We start from the raw sequence: 21,104 nt of genomic DNA, 5'->3' as shown, positions 1-21,104 counted from the left end.
TGACATTGGTAGCAGGGTGGTGGTTGGACCAGATGGTCTTGGAGGTCTCTTCCAACCCTAATGATTCTGTGAATCTATGGGTGTCGTGTGTGGGTCAGGAGGAGGAGAGGCCGTTGCCGCCTGGCACGGGGTTAGCAGTCTGTCCGAGGCAGAGTTACGGAAGCAGGGGATTTTACTTCGCAGAAGGAGGAAAACCTGCCGTACCCCATCCCCATTACAAGCTCAGCCACCGAGCGGCGGCGGCCGCTCTGGGCTCCCCGCACCCCCTCCGTGCGGCGAGGAGGGGCCGGGAGCCGCCCTTCTCCTCAGGGCCGTCTCGTCCCGTCCCCTCGCCGGCGGCGGGGCGGAGCCGGGCCCGGCGGCGTTTCCTCGCCGGAGAAATGAAACCGAAAGCGGCGGGGCCGAGGGAGGCGACGGCGGCGGGGCCGAGGGACGGGACGGGGCTGCGGGGCGGCCATGTCGGGGCCGCGGGCGGCCGCCTTCCCGCTGCTGGTGCGCGGCGACTGGGGCGCGGGCGAGCCGCCGGCCGCCCTGCGCAAGAAGCTGCTCCTCTACTTCCAGAGCCACAAGCGCTCGGGCGGCGGCGAGTGCGAGCTGCGGGATGGGCCCGGCCACCTCCTCGTCTGCTTCGCCCGCCCCGACGGTGAGGGGGGGTCCTGAGGGGCGGTGGGGATGCGATGGCGGCCGCCTCTCCTCCCACTCCCCCCCCCCCCCCCCCCTCACCATCTCCTGTCGTGTTGGCAGTGAGGCAGCGGGTGCTCGACCGGCAGGGACATGAGCTGGACCTTGGGTCCCGGGGGAGGCTGTCGCTGCTCGTCACCGAGCCCCCGGCGGACGGCGGCTTGCCGCAGGTGAGGTGGGACCGAGGGGGGAGGACACCCGGGGGGCTGCAGCCGCTGCCTCCCCCCCCCCCACCCCCCAACCTCTCGTTCCGCCTGCAGGAGCCGGGCCCGGCCGAGGAGCCAGGGAGAGCTGCGGGACGCCGCGGGGGTAAGCGCCCACCGTGCTTTGTGCCCCCCCCCCCCGTCCCGGTTCGTGTTTGGAAGGGAGTTGCAGTCACAAAGCGCTGCCCCGAACCTTTAGCTCCTCGCCAGGCGTAGGTGGAAGGGACTGGCGCTCCCTGCGTGCTTGGTTGCGGTTCTGGCCGAGATCAACTCCTCCAGGCTGGAGCTTACTCGGCAGCACGCCCACCTCCGCACGGGAAACGCTCCTTCGTGGAGTAATGCGCGGGGCGGGCGTGAGGGTCTGATGTCTGTTCCCATTTATATCTTCTCGTTTGGCTGCGTCCCATGGTGTTTTAAAGCAAGCAGCAGGTAGGGAGCTCACCGGGAGTCAGAAAAACCCGACCTAAGCGCCTGGTTTTCCAAGGCGCTTCCCTCCGGAGGAGGGTCGTCTTGCAGGTCCCGCGTTCAGCAGCACCGTAGCTGTGGCTGCGTGCGCAGAGGCTGAGAGTGGTGTCATTTATCTCTAGTTAATGAACCCTGCGCGTCTCTTCCCACCTGCAAGAATGAGGATGCTTCTGTGTGCCTTCAGCAGGAGAAAACAGGTAAGGATGCCACTTATCAAAAGACCGGCGTGTTCTTGCCTCGAGGGTTTTCATTGACCTTTATGCTGCAGCAGTGCCCCGGTCACCTGGATGGCTGCTGGTGTTTGTCTAATCTAGTGCAGAAATCATTGTCTTAGGCTAAAAGATAAAGATACATAGATGTTCTTCTCCCAAGATGATGACTTCCTAAAGGGACTCACACAAAGGAAAAAATATATATATTTGAGTCTCTTTAAGAAACTCTCCTACTTCACTGACTATCTCAGAAAGTTCAGCTCCTCAGGAAGCGCGCAGTGGATGCTGACCCTTTCAGGGTAAGGACGTCGCTGCCCAGACCTTTCCAGCCGCCACCATCCCCACCCATGAGGCAGCATAAGGCCTCTCATCCCACCTAGGCGACTGGTGGCAGAACGTCATCGGCTGTGTACCCTGTGGCAGCCTGCAGGTATAGAGCCATGGTGACCCGCAGCCATGGTGGGAACTGCCGATGGGGAGAAAACATGGGCAGAAGAGTGATGGTTCTCCTCGCTGTGGATTTTGAAGAAGCTTTCATAGCCGTTATTTTGCTGTCCCTACCAGGGACAAATGGAAGCCTTTTCTCCTCATATGTTGGTAGGAAAACTCACAATAGTGATACACTGGGTTTGTTTGGGCTTCAAAGGATGTTGTGTAACAAAACTGAATTACTGGTTATTTGTTCTCTTAATTTTTGCCTAAGGCAGCAGGGTGTGATCTTTCATTTTAGAAACATGTGCGAATCTGGAAGCAGAAACGGACTCTAGGAATTCTGTCATAGTAGTAACCACTGCCCCTGGGGAAGAAATAGAAGACGAAGTTGTGGAAATGTACTTTGAAAATAAAAAGAAGTCTGGTGGGGGGCCCATCAAGTCCTGGGTCAGAAAGGATCAGCTAATGATCATCACCTTTCATGATAAGGAAGGTATGATTGTATCTTATGGCTGTTGTATTAATAATGCTCCCTTTTAAAAACAGACCTTTGCTGGTGATGGATTTCTTTGTGGGCATTGCTATGATAGAAATGTCATATTATTCTGGAGAGTGACAGGATGTAAAAGCAGTAGGTGTACCTGTCTGTCCAATTTAGATGCGGGTTTCTGACAGTGTTTGTAATAACCTGCAAGGAAAGAAGTGGTTCTCTAGACCTGTCCCAAGTGCTAGATCAAGGCTTACAGAGAACAATACAGGAAAGCTCATGTCAGGAGCACTGCAGAACAAGTCAACTTTAGTTCTTGCTCAGGAGACAGGATAAAGCATAGTGCATAAGTTAATTGCAGATCATATGAAAGAAAAGAAAAAGTATCTACTTACTAATTTCAGTTGCCAGGGTTTGGGAGATTAGGAAGAAAAGAGGTAGTAAATTCCAGGTATTTATAAGACAGAGGTGAATGCTTGCCTCTGTTTACAAAAGAAAAAAAAAAAGTTTAAAGTAGTCTCAATTTATCTGTAGTTTTCCTATGCTTTGCTCCAGGCTAAAGTAGTGTTGACTACTTGTTAGCAAGTGAAGGACATGTACAAAAAGACGAAACTGTTTCTGCAGAAGAAATAGTCATATCTGTTAAATGCACAGATAAGCAGGATGAAAACCCCTTTCTTTATTTGCTGTTATATCTAAAACAGATACCTAGAAAACAGGTTTTTTTGCACTTGAGGACAGTAGTAGGAAGGAGGTAGCGCTCAAAAATAACTTCTCCCCCCCTTTTTTTGGTCTTGTTTCTGTTTCTTCTTTTCTTCGTATGAGGAAAATACGGCTGGCCAGACTTTAGAGTATAGCTTTACAATATTGATCCGCTCTTGGGAGAAGGGAGGAAGATGAAAATCACATCTTTCTTGTTTGTTTCCATGTGGAACTAGATGCCCAAGAAGTCTTGCAAAGGGAACATCACTCAGTGAAGAAGATCAATCTGTTCGTGAAGCCTTGGCAAGTGGAGACTACCCAGGAGCCATTCCGAGTGGAAAACTCTGAAGCATCCCTGCATTCCCCCTTAGTTGTGCTTGAAAATGTGCAGGAGACAATAAAAAATTATGTGCTAATTATGCTGGTAGAGAACATCAGTGGCTTGTCAGAGGAAGACGGGGACTTCAGTGTGGAAATGATACCTGAAATGCAGGCTGCTGTAGTTGCTTTTACTGAAAGTACAGGTAAGGAGAAGTCCAGGTTGCAGATTTCTCTCACGAGCTACTTTTCTGTTAGTGGGAGGGAGTGGGAAATGAAGTATATTTTGTCATTGGCTTAAGGAAAAATCTGATCCTGCATCATTTTAAATGAGTAGTGGCTCTAGGAATGTCAATGATACCTTTTATCTGTAAGGTATAAAGGCCAGTGTAAATGAGAAGAGTGAACAGAATGGGTAGGGCTAAAAATAAACTATATGAAAGCAACAAAAGTATATGGTGGGTCTTAAAATAGATCAATGGTAAAGGTTCTGCTTCCCAAAAGGTGCTACGTGTAATAAGTTTGCATGGGTTTAAGGGAAAATTGAAGAACTGCTTAGAACAGAGCCTTTTATGGTTATTAAATAGACTGCATCATGCTTGGGAAATCTTCTGTACTAAGAAATAGTTGGAGGTTGGTAGAGACTTAAGGAAGCAGCAGCATCTTACAGCTGTTGAGATACCTGCTGTGGCTGTTGCAGGAGACAGGATACTGGGCTGGATGGACTGGTCCCTGCCAAGATTTCTGGGTGATACTGTTAACAAATCCCATCCCAGGACAGGGGCAACAGTAAGTGGTGTAAGCCAGTGCCATAACTGATGATGTAGGGAAAACAAAGCTTCATTTCCAGGGGAACTGAATTAAACTGACAGCAGGAAACTGGCTGCAGCATTCTGTCAGTGCTGCTGTGCTTGAGCACACTTAGGGACAAGGTGATTTCACATGCGCTTGAGTTTGGCTGAGGAGGGGGAACGGGAAAGCAGAGAGAACTGTTTCTTCTGTGGAGGAAAAGCTGGAAGTCTCTTTAGAAGGTAGAATGTGATGAAAACAAGTTACATGCCAGTTTAAATCAACCTTGTGGGAACGGTTGTAGTACTGGTAATATATAAGAATGGAGTTGTTCAGAAATTTTAAAGTTGTGGAGGGATTAGTCGGTGGTATAACTAAACCAAATAAGCTTTTAAGCTTTGACAAGGCATGGAGTTTTCTACTGTAGAAGTTGGATAGAATTTGCCTCTCACTGTGGTCTGGTCCCAGATTTTTGGTGTAGCCTGGAGGAAATAAGTAGATCCTTAAAAAAACAGGTCTGTCAGGCAAACGCGCACCTAAAAGTGACTTGTCTGTCTCTTACCACGGTGACAGCAGGGTGGGGAAGGGCCAAAATAATAGGACGTATTTATCATAAAACTGAAAGAATCTGAATTTAAACTCTCGACTTCTGTCTGATTAGTTGTGTATAAATGAACCTGATCTTATTTTCTTTTGGGGTTAAAGAGACCAAGTGCTCCTCACTAGGAAAACTAGTGATGAATTCTGTCTGCAGTCATTGTACCTCAATAATTGCAGTCAACCTTCTGGTGAGGAATAGCTGACAGAAGCTGAGTGTGTGGAAACAAGTTAGCTTTGTGGGCACCACCATTTTGACAGATGCTTCATAATTCAGTGCTGTGGTCAGTGCATACGGTGATAGTCTGCTCACGCCAGAGCAGAGAATGAGCTACTGGTTTGAACTTGTTTCTTTCCTCCCTTCTCTTTCTAGATACAGAGGAAATTGTTCAGAAGCTAAACCAAAGCCAAAGAGTAAAGAAACAAAATATTACTGCACGTTGCCTTGACTTAACAAAAAGTGTTAGGGCTGAAAATATACCACCTAACACACCCAGTGACTACATAACTATCTACTTTGAAAGCAAAAAGAATGGAGGTGCACAAGTCGTGGATGTTCAGCAACTGCATGACGAAGGAGCAGCTATCATTACGTTCAGTGATCATAAAGGTAATGCAGAAATGCAGAAACCTTATTTCTTGCAGTCCTCTCCCTTAACAATCAAAATGCAGATTTTCTGAAGGAATAGCGACTTTGCCCTCATAAAATGGCAGATCTGCTGCTTTGTAAGCAGATCGCTGCCAACCAGAAGTGCAAACTAAAGTTTTGGACCAGCTGGGCATGATGTATAGAGCTCTTCTTCTTATGCAGTTTGTTTTTCACCCAGGTCTCTCCCCTTACAGAGTTCAGCTTACAGTTTAAATTCATTTGAGGAAAACACAGCCCACACAGTGCAGAGCCTTCATCACCAGTTGCCCAGTGGCAGTTTGTGCTGTCTGCCTCATCTGAGGACAATTTATTGGACTTTTTTTTGGCTAGACAACAAGTTATGTGGCTTGTCCAGCCAGTGCCAGAAACATGAGCTTCTGTGGAAGGTGGAGGAGAAGGGGGAAGGTGGAGGAGCTGCAGAGAAGAGGAGAGCTAAGGGAAGTGGAAGAAGATAGCTCCTCCATTTTCCCCCCCAAAAAAGTATCTGTGATTTGATACTACTGAGTAATAGCCCAGACAACTACTGAGTTGGCCACTTTGAGTAGAGCATAACAGATGGGGACAAAAACAGCCCTGTGCTCTACTTACTTCCTCCTGGAGGTGGACATTGTTGGTTCTTAACTGGCTCTTCCTAGTTTAGTTTTTGTCATTTAAAACTGGTAACTCTTCAATAATTTGGAATTATTTTTATCTGGGAAGGTAGGAAAACTCGTGTAAGACTCTTCTTACATATAAACATTAATATGTAGTAAACTTTTTGTTAACTGTTGCTTTATTATTTTTCAAAGTTCCGTGGTTTTAGGTGCTAACGTTAATTTTTTTGTCTGTTTTGTTTGTTTCAGATGTAAACAATGTCTTGGCAAAGCAGCATTTACTCAACAAAACACCAATCTCTGTCTATCCTTACTACTTGTCACTGGGAACAGCTCTATACGGAAAGGAAGGGCCGCCAATAAAGGTGCCAGATCCAGTTACAGTGCCACTGGATCCCTATATCTGTCAGTTCTTATGGAGAAAAAATGGCCTAACTGAGGCGATAAGTTCTGAACTGGCAAATTATAACTGTGAGATAACATGGCCTAAACCCAGTTGTGCAGAACCAGAAGTTATCTTGAAGTTATCTTCAGCTGCTTTGTCTGAGTCAAAGAGATCAGTGGCTCGATTGATCAGGACATGGAATGAAACAGTTTCCACAGCATTTTCACGTAGCATATCAAAGTATGTAGCAATTAAATATCAAGTAAGTGCAGAGGTGTGGGAAGCCATTAAAAACAGCTTTGTCCACGATGAACTTTTGTTAATCGCAGGTGTTTCCAAGGATTTCCTTGTCCTAGTAGGTGACAAAGATGTTCTAAAGGATGTTGAACAGGAGCTGAAGTTGCTCATAGAAAAAGCCACCAGAGAAATTGAAAGACAAAAGCAAAGAACTGAAGAAATACTGTTGCTAAATCCAGGGGACTTTGCAATTTTACAGAGTACTGGTCTTGAAGAAAAAATTCACACGGAATTCCCAGCTCTGCATATAACTTACGATAGTACACAGAAGCTAATTAACCTGTGTGGAGTGCCTGAGGAAGTTTATAAAGTCAAAGGGGAAATATTGGTTAACGTGCACAAAATGGCAAAGAAAACCATTAGTATCCATCCTTACATTTTCCAGTTTTTACAAAGTGTTGATAACGAAACCCTGTCACAGAGTCTGTTTATGTCAAAACAAATCAGTGCCTTTTATGAGCTTGACACAGATGCTGTCATCTTGAAAGGGAATGGTGCTGAAACTCTCCTAAAAGCAGAGGAAGAAATAAAGAAGGAACTGGACTATAAAAGCATTGCTTTGGAGGATGAGTCAGTCGTTGAGAAGAAGGAATGGAAAATGCTCACCCAGCAGAACTGCTCCAATGAAGCTGTAGTGGTCACTAAGATAGGGAGTGAGATCGTTGTTGCTGGTTGTTCTCAAGCAGTAGCAAAAGCCTTTGAGGAACTCTTTGGCTTCATAGATGAAAACACACAAATAGAAAAGGTCATCGGAGGAAAGCCCACCGTAGTCATAATGTACTTTGAGAAAGAGAAGACCTCAGTTTGGGATGACTTAAAGAATAAAGGTGTGAAAGTTGACTTTGGCGTGCTGGAGAAACGCAGAGTTATATCCTTGAGTGGGCCAAGAAGAGAAGTGCTGAAGGGAGCCACCCTAGTTGAGCAAATTCTGTCCAGCCTGCATTATAAGCGTGTGGTAATTAATGAGCCAGGAGCAAAGTCATATTTCAAAGAAAGAGAACACTTTTTTGTTGCCTGTTTGAAGCAAGAGTTTAACTGTCTAATCAAGCTGGAAGAAGAGCCAGAAGAACATCAGGAAGAACAACAAAAACACAGTGATGTAGGCAAGCCCCATATGCAGGTGACCATGGGCGGAGTTTCAATAGCAGTTTATCAAGCTAACTTGTGCACTCATCATGTTGATGTTGTGGTGAACGCATCAAACGAAGACCTGAAACACATCGGTGGCCTTGCTGAGGCGCTGCTACAAGCAGCTGGTCCAGAGCTGCAAACGAGGTGTAATGAGCTGGTGAGGAATTATGGCCGATTGCAGCCCGGGCGTGCGGTTATCACAGGTGCTGGGAAACTCCCCTGCAAAAACATCATTCATGCTGTTGGGCCCCGGTGGAGTAGGGATGAAGCAGGAAAGTGTGTGTATTTATTGAAAGAGGCAGTTAAAAAGAGCCTACGACTGGCTGAAACATACAATCATCGTTCTATAGCTTTCCCTTCTGTTAGTGGAGGGATCTTTGGCTTCCCGCTGCAGAAGTGTGCAGATACAATTGTGTCATCCATCAAGGAAACCTTGGAAGAGTTCAGGGGGGAAAGCAGCTTGAAGGAGATTCATCTTGTGGATATCACAGCGGATAAGGTTCAGGCTTTCACCGAGGCACTGAAAAAAGTGTTTTCGGATTATGAACCTTCTTCCAGATCAGTGCATCAGACCAAGACAGTTCGTCAGCCTACCAAAAGGAAAACTCAGACCGACATGAGCTTCACATCGGTAACAACTGAGGAAGGTCTTAGCATCATGCTGAAAAAAGGAAGCATTGAAGATGCTACAGTAAGTATTTTAAGTGATAGGCTGTTTGTCCAGTTTGAAGTAAAGCATGTTTTAAAATATGGGAGGGAGGGGAGAACAAAACAAAACAAAAAAACCCTTAGTCCATCATCTGTAATTAGCAACATAACATGCTTGATGTGTTATTGGAATCATCTATCACTGCAGATATTAATTGCTGTTAAGATGACTGTCGTTTGTGATAGAGATGGCTGTGTAGCACTGTGTTCCCTCATCTGCTAACAGAGACACAGGGGACCCTGTGGTGTGGAGCAGTATAGTTTTGTAGAAACAACTGGGGTCAGCAGAAATGATTCTGGGCTACTCCTGACCCTACCTTGCTGTGCAGGAGCCACCTGCATGCAGCACTGACCTTCCTGGAAGTGCCGATTGCAGGAATGCAGTAAAGAGATGGTGCTTGCACGGAAACAAAACGGGGTGCTCAGCGCTGGTTAACATGAATACCCTGACAAGTGGCTTGGCTGCTCTCGGATCCATCGTGTCCCCGAGGCAGCGCAGCCAGGCACATCTGATCCTGTGCCTGTACTGAGTCCTCTGCCCAGAGCCAGCCAGGCTTGCCCTGTGTCTGTAGGATATTGATCTGGGAAACTGCTGCCCACTATGGCGCTGGTGAAGGCTGGTGTGCTGTGTACGGCTGCTGTTGCTTTCCCCGTGGAGAGCTAACTTTGCTATTCATCCAGTTACTTCCAGCACTGAAGTGCTGTTAGGTGGCCTGGGAGCTACTCTACTGGCATCACCCATGCTGGAAGCAGCTTCTTGCAGAATCCTCTCTGCAGCGGCCAGCTGATCCTTTCAGGAGCGGATGCATCCCACAGCTTGTGCATACAGCTCCTCCAGTTGTCCAGAGCAGAATAAATATTTTAAAATACATATAGAGGTCTTTCCTGAAGACCTGAACACAGTGCTTGACACGATGCCTTTTCTATTTCTCTCCCTTCTAAATGAGTGCTTTTCTCACTTCTCTTTTTCCTTACGTTTCCTCCAGTCTTGTTCTTTCTCAGCTTCTCCTTCTTTGCACCGACCAGTCACGTCAGCTGTGCTCCAGGCTCAGCAGACACAGGGGTTGAGCTGGAGCTTTGTCCTGCATTACCTCTGTGATGCTGGGACGAGGGCAACTTGAATGTAGTCTTCCGGTCTGTGAGTCTCTTAGAGACTAAGCTTGCATGAATGTTTTTCAAATGGAGGTAGAGTTCCGCATTCTTGGTCTACTGATTCTATTTTTTTTCTTGTCAGGTTGAAACAAATTTCACTGTTAACTCATCTGTTATACGGTTTCAGGCACGCTCATGGTATTAGAACTGAGCACAACTTTTCTGTTTTATTCCAAAGCTTTGTTCATTCCAATTGCTGCCCCAAAACTTTTTCCTTGTAAATCAGCAGACAGGCTGTATTTAATTAATCAATGTAAAACTTTTTAACTTGATACTTAAGAGCTGGAGTTTTTGCTTGTGTGTCTTTCAGACAGACGCTGTTGTCGTCAGTGTTGCCAAAGATCTACAGCTTAATAATGGGCCACTTGGCAAAGCTTTGCTAAGCAAGGCAGGGCCAATGCTTCAGGACCACTTACGTGGAGAGGGCCTACAAAAAACAGCTGATGAAGGATCTGTGTTCACAACAAAAGGTTGCAATCTAGATTGCAAATTTGTATTTCACGCTGTCGTACCTGGATGGTCACAGGGAACTGCATCTCCAAAGACGGTATAAGAGTTTTTATTTGCCTAAACTCTTAATTTGACTGGGCTTTGTAGTGGATTTAATGCAACCTCTCCTTTGAAATGGGGGAAATGAGTGAGTTTGGATTATTCTTTTTTCTAGCTGTGTGGCTCATCCCTTGTTGTCTAATACATTCCTTTTGATGTATGTAATCGCTGTAGTTTAATACCAAGAGATAGCAAAAAGGGAAAGTGCTAAATTGCATATTCTGCAGAAAATGTCTTTCAGTAACTGAAAAAACTAATTGTGCTTTGCAGGTCTTGGGCAACATCATCACAGAATGCCTGCAGAACGCTGAGAAACAGTTTTTAACGTCAATTACTTTCCCGGCAATTGGGACAGGGAACTTGGGATTCCCAAGGTCTGTTGTTGCTAAATTGCTGTTTGACAAAGTGTTTGAATTCAGTAGTAAAAAGAAAGTAAATTCTCTTAAGGAGGTTCACTTTCTGTTGCATCCAAAAGACAAAGATAATATTCAGGTGAGTTACCATGTTTTTCTCTCTCTATTACATGCTGTTTTATCTGGGTCTGTCTGACGACACTTGGCTGTCTGATGTTCTCCAAAGAATCTTCAGGCTGGTTGTTCTCATACTCAAAGAATAAAGAAGAGCACAGTTTGCTGACGGTCTCTCTACCCTATAGTGAAAGGTCTCTACATGGTGCTTCTCCTGATAGTCACCTGCTTGTCTTGAACAGCCCTGCTTGTTTGCTGTCCTTTCTATACCTTGGCAGTAATACAGATAAAAGTGTAATTACTCTTTATCTTGTGAAGTCCCATAGGGCTCGCCTACGTGCAAATTTGCTGCAGCTTCTGCATCGGTGTCTTCACTCTGGGGGGAAAAAGGGGTGATTTCCATGGGTTTAACTAATGTCTTTCAGGAAGAATAATTATGCTAGGACTGTGTGCAGGTAAACTTCTCCAGTAGAAAACATACCAGTGTTCTGCATCCCTCTTTCTTCAGTATCACATTAGTGTAGATTTTCGATGTCTGTGCTCAAGTTGCTCATTTAACACATCAGTCTTTCAAAAGAGAGCAGTCACGTTGTGAAGTAATGTCCAAGTAAATGTTTCGGTATCTGATGAGTTCTGCCACTTAGTGCAGTATCTAACGCTTTTTCAAAGGCTGAACTTGAAGGCTGCTGTGCCAAAGCCTGAGTTATTGTGCATAGAGAAGAATGGAATTAGCTGCAAGACCTGAGTTAGAGTGTAAATTAGTCCCTCGATGTAAGGATGCCATTTGTTGATGTATTGCTCTGGAATGGTAACTAGGGCTTTGACTTAGTTGTTTATCAATTCTGTCTGTTGCTTGCGTAGAATAACCTTGCTCTCTGAGAGCAACAGTGTGTCAAGACTTGCCGTCAGCATTGTGGCAGATGATATGAAGTAATTTGCATTGAGCTCTTTCTAAATGTCTTTTTAACTTTATTTTTCAAGCCCTTGTTTCTACTGTGTTACTTCAACTTCTACAGCAGTTGACTGTAATTTCCTTCTCTAGGAATTTTCAGACGAATTTCAGAACCGATATGGGAATAGTGTAGACAAGACTGTTCCAGATGAGACTAGTCAAGCCACAGGTAATGTTTTTCTTAAAGAAGTTGTGTCCATGGTGGCTTGTTTTTTTTATTTATTTTGCTCTTAAATATTCCAGAGAATGTATTCATTATAGGTATTTAGATATTGGTGAGTATGTCATTCCCAAAAGCCAAGCAGCAGTCAAAGTGGCTGCTGTAAAAGCTGCGTATAGCGTTTTCAGGATGAGTGTCTGTGATAGCTGAAACAGTGTCAGAGATGCTAAGGAAAAACGTACTTGGGATTCATTATCTGGATAAAGTGCCCCTACAATAAGGATAGCAGAAGGCACAAGTGAGGCTTCTTCCTTTTGCTGCAGCGGTCTCCGCATGTCCTGGGAAGGCTGGTGAGTTCCTGTTGATGTGTCTTACAGGGGCCTCTTTGGAAACTCTCAAATCTTTTACGTTCAGATCAGTAGCAAAACCAACCTGAAACTTCTTTCGTGCTATCCAGTCCAATCAGACTGCAGAGCATAGTAAAGGAGCATACGTTGGAAACTCAGTCAAGTTTTTACAAGTAATGCATAGGTAAAAAGTTCCTGTCATATCGTAGAGAACTTGCCTGAACACTCTGTGTGACAGAAGCAAAAGAGTGAGACTTGAAAAGTTTGTTGCTGAAATACTTCCATGTTTTGCAAAGGCTTATATAGTAAGATGCTGCAAAGAAGAGTCTCAGGTGTGCAATGAAATATGTTTTTTCTGCTCTCTCAGCATAGATAGCAATGATGGGAGTAGGTGAAGGCTGATCTAAGACTCCCATGAGAAGGAATGATTTTCAGTTAACAATGCAGGCAGTTGTCTTCACAGGCAGAGTCTGGAGCCAAATCGTGGTCTGTAAGGATTGTACCCATGAACAAGTCCCCTGGCTTTTACCTCATCGCTCCCTTCTGCTTAGTGTCTGTATCTCTTTCCTGCAGCTTTCTTTGGTCCCGTTTCAACCCCAGCACAGGATGTGTATGAAATGACAATTGGCTCCATCGTGTTCCAGGTGGCTGCTGGTGATATTACCAAGGAAAAGGGAGACGTCATTGTAAACATAACAAACCAAAGTTTCAGCCTCAAAGCAGGTACTTTTGTTGGTATTACACGTGAAAACAGTACTTGTGGTTGGAAGGGCTGAATAAGGAGAGCAGGGAGCGTGGTTTCTTTTTCTTTTTACTTTTTTTTGTCAATGTTTCAAAACTTCTTGTTTCACAGCCTGGTTTCAGTTTTGCTTCTTAGGGTACAAAGGTCCTATTAGGAAGTGTCTGAAACTTCGTTGTTCTGTGCTACAGGATAACATGCTAAAGACTTGCAGAAAATTGAAACTAATAACGTTAATATTTCAATAGAATCTTTTTATAGAACATCCTTTGGACTAAAGGAGAAGACTAACCTCACTGAGGTTTTGATCACAGTGAAGCTTTTTGGTACCCTAGACATTTTGAGTTGAAAAGCATAAGCCTAACTTTTAGACAACAATGCTTCTCAGTTATAACCTGTACTGTTATCAGAAATGAGAGAGTAAGTGGTATCCAGTTCTGCCTTAGATAGGGCTTTAACAGGAGTAACAGAAGAATCATATGCCTCTTCTCATTTAAGGTGTCTCTAAAGCAATTCTGGAAGGTGCTGGGAAAGCAGTTGAAGATGAATGTGCTCAACTAGGTATGGTGCAATGTTTCTGACCTTTCTGAAGGGGTTCAAGCATGGCAGGGAATTTGTTGGAAAGCATATGTAAAGAACTAGATCTATTGTCACATCTTCTTATTCCAATAAAGCTTTGAGTGACATAGACAAATCAAGTCTACAGAGAGCAGAGCCACGAGCAGGGGATGATGCTGGCAGAATTGCTAATAGAGGAAGTCATACCTCATTGGGAGCAACTCTCTACCTGCAGCTTCTTTCCTCTTCCCCGAGTGAGAAAATATGTTTACTGTTGTCTTCACTAGCAACCCACTACCATATCCTCTGTGTGACCAAGAGGGAAAAATAGTGAATTTGGGTGCTTGCCTCAGAAGAGGCATTTATTTGTGGACCAAATTCAGCTAGTGAACAGCAAACCCAGTGAATGGGGAGTAAGGATGAAAAAGTATGTGGTTTGAAAGCCTGCAAAATAAGGGAAGTAGGAAAGAGTCTGGTGTGGAGGTCCACTCAGAAGACCAACCAAAGCAAAAATTACATGGAGGAGATGGGAGTTAAACCCCTGTTGTGCAGACCAAGAGGAAAATTCAGGCTAGGCAGCCTGAGGGTAGGTGGCACGCTTCTTTGTGTAAATACTGAGTATAGTACCTAGTCTGTGTGAAGTTCTTCGCATCTGCAGAGCAAGTTTGACAAATAAAGGCACACAAAACTTATTTGCCTAACAAGGCAAGTGTTTCTTAAATATAAAGTGAATCCTAGAAAGTAAAAATAAAGAGAGGGGGCTTGATCGCATGTGGAAGGATACTTGAAGCTTATCCTGGGGCTTCGTCATTGTTTATTTTCTTATCCTTTGTCATCGTTCATTTTCTCCTAATGAGGATTGGTACACATTTACATTGTAGATAATTGTTGATTGTTTACTTTCTCCTTCTTGTTTCAGCCTTGCAACCTAACAATGGTTATATAACCACCCAAGCAGGAAGCCTGCCATGCAAAAAAATAATTCATGTTGTTGGCCAAGATAACATCAAGGTGCAAGTCTCCAAAGTGCTTCGGGAGTGTGAAATCCAGCAGTATGCCTCTGTCACCTTCCCAGCGATTGGAACAGGTTTGTGTCTCCCTTTTTGAACAGGTTCAGTGCGTGCGATTCTGTTGATCTCATGACTCAAGCGATGAGTTTGATTTGTCTGGAAGGGTTGTTGTTTGTTTTTAAAAACAAACAAACCAAAAAAAAATAGCCAAGAACAAGAGCATTCAGACATTAAAACCGTCACTGGAATCTTATGAAGTCTTAAAGCTTCACTCTGCAGTCTGCTCATACACGAAAAGTATGAGTGATCTAGAGCTGATGCTTCCTTAGCTGATCCCTTGCTAACAGGGGTTCAAAGGTACGTCTATACTTTTATGGAGAACCATAAATATTTGTCACAGCAGCCTGATATGCGTGGGCAGCTCATCAGAGAATGCCCAGGGAACTAATTCTCCATTGGTGAAACCCATAGACGATAGAATTCCTTCTAGCTGATGCACACGTGGGGCTGATACAGCTGGAATGTGAACCTATCAAAAGTGGCAGATTGTCCTTTTTTGTTTCATGTAGTTTTCAGTTAGTTCAGTAAAAATCCCCAGTTCTCCATTCTTTTACTGTAGGACCTCATGCATGAATGGACCTCTTGCCTGAATAAAAATAGACCTGTTCTTGGAGCAAAGAGTTGCCTGCTGGCCTATGGAGTGTCAGCTCTCTGGCCTTTCAGGTAGCCAAGCCACAACATCTGCATCATAACCTTATCAGTTGCCATGTCAATAATAGTAAACTTCCATTTTTTCCCTTGCTGGAAAGATGGTCTTGAACTTCCTCTTCCTGATAGATTGAAACCTTTTTTAAATTGCAAGCCCAAAGTTACTTGTGAGTCATTTGTGATATAAGTGATTGTGGGTATGATCATAACTGTTCTTTTAAAGATCTTTTAGTCTGCTGTAAGTTATTAATTGTTTTTAAAGGCAAAATATTTATAACTTGTTCCAGGTCAGGCAGGCCGTCTTCCAGATGTAGCAGCTGATGAGATGATGAATGCAGTAATTGACTTTGCAAGGAGTAACACCGCTCCATCTGTGAAAACTATTAAAGTTGTCATCTTTCAGCCACATCTGCTGAGTGTGTTCCATACAAGCATGAAGAAAAGAGGAAGTCCTGGTAAAACTAAATCCAAATCGTTTTTTTCCAAGTTAGCATGTAAGTAGATGTCACTCTTAAATAGAGGTTATAGATCAATCTTTAATGTTAACCATTCTCAGCTGGTACTAATTACAGTATTTGTATATTTCAATGTAGCACTCCTGAACTCTGAGAAACAGTCCCCAAAGGGAAAACACAAAGCAGTTTTGGAAAAGAAAATTGATCAGGCTGTTGTTCAGATTTGTGGTGAAAACAAAAAACAAGTGGAAGAAACAGAAGCCTGGTTGAAAAGTGCAATTTTAAAGGAACAGTTTCACACAGAAATCAAGGATGACTCTATCTTGGATTTTGGTGAAGCAGAGCATGAGGAACTGTGTGACCTACAGAAAAGTCGAAATATTGCTCTTCACTTGACAAGCAACATTATTCAAATTTCAGGAGTTAGTAAAGACGTCTGGTTTGCTTATTCAAGTATTCAAGACATGATCCACAGGGTAAAAGCTGCTAAACAGGAAGAGATCAAAGCGGAACTTTTAAAAAACTTAATTGAGTGGAAATATTTAGAAAACGATTCCTATGTGCCATTTGACAGGCTGACAAATATGCACTTGGAAAATGCTTTTGAAGAAAAGAAGAAAGAGATTTCAGTCATGATTCAAAAGAAAAAATACACAGTGAACATAGCTGATAAATGTGCTATAGATGACCAAGGACAACGTAAACCCATTATGCGTATTAATAAATCTGAAGGTAAGTAAAAGCATGTTGGCAGGTTGATACTCAAACATGAAACCAGGTTGCGTCTAGCCTAGTAAGAGAAAGAAATAAGAATATGTAAAATACTGCTAGGAGCTTTGTGCGGGTCAGCTTCTGGAGAATGTAGATAGGAATTAGTGGGAAATGAAAATAAAAGAATCATGCAGTTATTTAAAACTGTTAGAAATACAGATAATGCCTTCAGAGTTTCTTAACAGGCTGACTAGCAATAATTAGATATGCTTGTAGCAGTTTTCATTCTAGATCTGAGCTAGTTCATTTCTGTTTTGAGATCTGTCCTCTCTATTTACTTTCAGACATTTACATTACAAGGAGCTCTCTTGTGCACTCTCTGTCTCGTCCATACAGGACTTTTCCCAGTGGGTTACTTTTCCTCATCCTGCTGTCACGCAGTTTTCCAGCGGCATATTTTTAATTTTAACAGGAACAATTTATTTTCAATTCAACACTTGAAAATGAAAGTTGACAGGTTTAAGTAGCCATCCAATTCCCAGTGCCTTAATAATTCAGCCTGCACGTTCTTTCAAATATCTATTTATTTTTGTTTTATTACCAAAAAATGTCACTCTTGAAAGGATGAGGCCCTCTTCATTTGATGGAACCTAATGTGCTGGATGTTCTTAGTGTATGCATCAACGTTAGTGTTTGACAACAGAGCTCAGTACTAGGCATCTCATGAAATGATAAAGGGGAAGAATTCTGCCTTACAGACAGTGTTTTCTTAAAATCTCCCTTGTTCAGATGTTTTGCTTCTAGTTGAGAATTATCAGTACCTGTTTCCTTCCTAATGTGGGCAGAAAGCAATTAAAGAATGGATTGATTGATGTGATTGATTGATTGATGTGTTGCGCCCATTCCCAAACCCTTTAAGTACTCAGTATTTTTGAATTTGACCCACGTCCTTGAAAACTTGTTTTGCATGGAAGGCTACTGGTAAAAGATGCTGCAAATGGTTCCTCTTCAGTAGTGAAGGAGAACAGGTTCGTCTAGGAGCTACCCATTCAGGCACATCAACTGCCAGTGCAATGACAACCTGGGAACTGAAACGCCCTACTCCTTTGGTTGGTTGGTTTTAAAAGAAATACTCTTGGGTGACAAAAGCCAACAGGCACTAGTGGTAAGCTAGGTGTACAAGTTTTCAGAGGGGGTTGTAGGAGAGCATATTTCTCGTTAAGTAGGGGATTTGGGTAATCGATTGTGTTTCTCCTGCAGATCAAGAAACCACAGTGCTCCCTGAAACGTGGGATGATATGCAAAACCAGCAACTCAAGATCGTGGAACTAAAACCAGAAACAAAGGAATACAAAGAGGTGGCAGAAAGGTTTCTGAAGACCACTCGGTCTCTAAAAATTGAAAAGGTAAAAGCATGTCATCGTTTCTAAGCATAAATACTTTGATAACAACTCATGAATAGCGACTAGTAAACAGTGGAAAAATAAATTCTGTTAGGACTTGTGGGACAAGACTCTATGGGAAAAGAAACAGACACAGTTTTATCTGCTTTCCTAATTGACTTATAATATGTTTTTAATTAATTGTCTGAAGAGGATGCACAAAACTATAAGTACCTGCACAGGTATTTAATGTGATGTTTATGACCTTCAAATCTGTTGCAAAATATCTCCACTCTCAAGAAGAAGCTGTTTCTGACACCAAGACTTACGATGCTTGAAAACATGTCAAGTAGGGTGATTTTAATGGAAGTGCCTGTGTGTATGCTCTCTGTTCATGTAGCTAGAATGCATTTCACTCTTCTCCTTATTCAAGTGTCAGAACAGCAAGCAGAGGGGATTACTTACCCAGAAACAAGTGAAAAGCAATGTGCTAATGAAAGCTGTTATTGCTTAGGTCTACACAAATACTCTTCCTAAAACACTTCCTGTTTCAGCACTACTGACTGTTCGCTTCTGGTAGCATAGGAGCATGTGCCAGACTGTGTGCCAGTGTGTTAATCTTCAAGAGGGTACCCCTCATTTGAGCTGGCTTGATTGTATGAAGCCGGTTTTGACATTGTCGATATCCAGTAAATTTTTTGCAGTCAAACTATTAGCTTCAAGCATTATCTACTCCTGAAGCGGCAAGGCTACATACCTCTGCATGTAAGTGTCACTTACATGGGCATCAACTACTCAGCGGTCAAGTTGCACGAGAGATTATTCAGGACGTTTCCCCAAAGAGATTAGTGGCAGTAATACCGTCTGTTTTACCAATTTTAATCAGAATCAATTTGATGTTGCATCAAGTTAAGGTATTTGGAGCGAGTCTTAAGCAATTGCCTCTAAAGTTTCATTAGATCACTTTTGCTATAGTAGAGCAGAGCATTTTCTGCCTTAACCCACATGTGCTTGGCAGGTAGGTGTTTTGCAAGTTTCTGGGTCATACACAAAACTATCCCATGTTATTTCCCTGTTGCGTTTTGGGTTGGGTTCTGTCGTCTGTAGTGCTGAAATCTGGAGTGATGTGCCTAACTTATTTTATAATGTAGCCTACAGGTGTTGTAGCTAGGAGTAGAATCTTGGAACACTGAATCGTTGATACAATGATGCTTTTTATGAGGACAAGCTAAAAAAAAAAGTCTTATTTTCAAAACGTCTTATTTTCAAACTTCGCAGATTGAAAGGATACAGAACTCATTTTTGTGGAAGGCCTACCAAATAAAAAAGCGTCAAATGGCTGAGAAAAATGTCAATGGAGATAATGAGAAGATTTTGTTTCATGGGACAAGTAAGGAGTCATTAAGCTTAATTAACAACACTGGATTTAATCGGAGCTATGCTGGAATGCACGGTAATGTGAATTTCAAAACTGCTCATTTCCCTGAATAGGGCTAGGAATAACTCATGTCCTCTGTGTAGTCCTACCTTGTATGCAAAGTGTTTTGTTTTGTTAAATCTCCCTATTGCCATCATTAGAGCCTGTGAATCTCTTGGCGGATAAGTGATTGTTATTAATGAAATACATTTTTTTTTCCTGACTATAGCTGCAAACTTTGGAAATGGAACTTACTTCGCTGTTAACGCCAGCTATTCTGCCCAGGACACCTATTCTAAACCAGACGTGGATGGAAAGAAGTACATGTATGTGGCTCGAGTACTTGTTGGAGAATATTCTCAAGGGACAAGAGGATCAATTACTCCAAGACCAAAAAGTGCTAGCAACTCCGTGGATCTGTTTGATAGTTCAACTGATAACGTAAACAATCCATCCATGTTTATCATTTTTAATGACATTCAGGCTTACCCAGAATACCTTATCACTTTCACTAGATGAGCAGTTTGATTGCAGCAAAGTTTGTATGTCTCTTCATTTTATGAATCTGTCCTGCATATTAAATACATATATATAGATCAGTGAAAACAAATAGTTTTATCAAATTATTTTCTTAAAGCTTGTTTATATTTAAGCAACCTTTGGCAATTTTTGATAGCACTGCCATAGACTACTTTTTTTCCAGCAGTTGAACGTATCTAACAGGAGTTCAGTTTGACATGGAACCTAGCAGTAGTTTTCAGTAGAAATCCTACACCTGTCCACCCCCTTTATGCTATCTTGGCCTTTTCCTGCAGCATTCTGGCCATCCTAGTTGCAATGAAGAGTGGGTAGTGCTGTTGGGGAATTGAAAGAGACATTCTCTCAGCCAGTGACTGCATGGTGTTGCATTTCTGATAGAGTATGAGAAGATATCATAAATTGTAATGCTGTCATTTACTGTGGATTTCAATAAAGGAACTAATTGTAGTTAATGGCTTGTGTTTGCCTAAACAATCTCTCAAGATATTTAGCATTGGTTTTCAAAAGTTCACTTACAGGCAGCTACTTGGGGATTGAATTCTCTAATAGGCTGGTGCTTGATTTTAATACGCTAGCCCTCCCGGGCATGTCAGTAAGAGGTTCTGTAAACCTCACCCAATCCCTTCTGCAATTAGTTAATACCCAAATTAATTAGGTATAGCCTAAGAGAGCCATGAAAATAAGCATAAGGAAGGTGTTCCTGCTCTTGTACACTACCTGTAGTGCCCTTCCTGTGATCTTAAGGAGAAAAGAACAGGGCAAAGAAAGGCAAGGGGTGCGTGTGTTGGAAGAGGGGAGGGGAGGTTTGTTTGTGTGTTTGTTAGTTTGGTTTAAGGCCTTTTTGATAAGGCTTGAGGAAATAGGTTATTTCAAAGAGGTAATCATTAACCAAGTCAAAGTTCAGAGTTTCACTGGGGGCGGGGGGAAGCAGAGCAATATAATCTCTGTAGCATATTGATAGAATAAAAAAATACTTCTGACAGCATCAGGTGGCGTGAGGTCTACTGAGAAAGCAGAGTGCTGCAGCACCTCCGCCTTTTTAACAGTTCTTGGCTCTGCTGAATTCATCAGGTAACCTGTACTGTTACCAGAAATGAGAGAGTAAGTGGGATCCAGTTCTGCTTTAGACAGGGCTTTAACAGGAGTAACAGAAGAATCATATGCCTCTTCTCATTTAAGGTGTCTCTAAAGCAATTCTGGAAGGTGCTGGGAAAGCAGTTGAAGATGAATGTGCTCAACTAGGTATGGTGCAATGTTTCTGACCTTTCTGAAGGGGTTCAAGCACGGCAGGGAGTTTGTTGGAATGCT

General features: G+C 43.2%; 1 protein-coding gene across 2 annotated transcripts; it reads left to right on the top strand.

Moving 5' to 3' along the window:
• The first annotated feature begins 388 nt into the window (after positions 1–388).
• On the top strand, positions 389–20,243 carry LOC118252650 (protein mono-ADP-ribosyltransferase PARP14-like). Of its 2 annotated transcripts, XM_035556152.2 has the most exons (19): positions 389–643; positions 745–851; positions 942–990; positions 1,472–1,546; positions 2,292–2,486; positions 3,419–3,706; positions 5,260–5,496; positions 6,378–8,632; positions 10,112–10,348; positions 10,621–10,842; positions 11,860–11,938; positions 12,850–12,999; positions 13,514–13,576; positions 14,493–14,660; positions 15,579–15,785; positions 15,885–16,478; positions 17,718–17,863; positions 19,118–19,292; positions 19,486–20,243. In XM_035556152.2, the coding sequence occupies exons 1-19, from the start codon at positions 457–459 to the stop codon at positions 19,773–19,775; spliced, it is 5,724 nt and encodes a 1,907-aa protein (XP_035412045.1). In that variant the 5' UTR covers positions 389–456; the 3' UTR covers positions 19,776–20,243. The 2 variants fall into 2 exon arrangements, with proteins under 2 accessions (XP_035412045.1, XP_035412044.1); XM_035556151.2 differs by having other exon boundaries at positions 745–990.
• The last annotated feature ends 861 nt before the right edge of the window (positions 20,244–21,104 follow it).

This window comes from Cygnus atratus, chromosome 6 (assembly GCF_013377495.2).
Source record: "Cygnus atratus isolate AKBS03 ecotype Queensland, Australia chromosome 6, CAtr_DNAZoo_HiC_assembly, whole genome shotgun sequence".
In the NCBI taxonomy this organism is placed as follows: Eukaryota; Metazoa; Chordata; class Aves; order Anseriformes; family Anatidae; genus Cygnus; species Cygnus atratus.
The sequence above is the reverse complement of the archived record's forward strand: the minus strand, read 5'-3'. Positions and strand labels throughout refer to the sequence as shown.

What these genes read in the sequence shown, in the direction of transcription:
- LOC118252650 (XM_035556151.2), top strand. Translation starts at nt 457, where the DNA reads ATGTCGGGGCCGCGGGCGGCCGCCTTCCCGCTGCTGGTGCGCGGCGAC. An exon ending in GAAGCATTGAAGATGCTACA is followed by an intron (nt 8,633 to 10,111) that starts GTAAGTATTTTA and finishes TGTGTCTTTCAG; the next exon opens with ACAGACGCTGTTGTCGTCAG. An exon ending in GAGCTATGCTGGAATGCACG is followed by an intron (nt 19,293 to 19,485) that starts GTAATGTGAATT and finishes TCCTGACTATAG; the next exon opens with CTGCAAACTTTGGAAATGGA.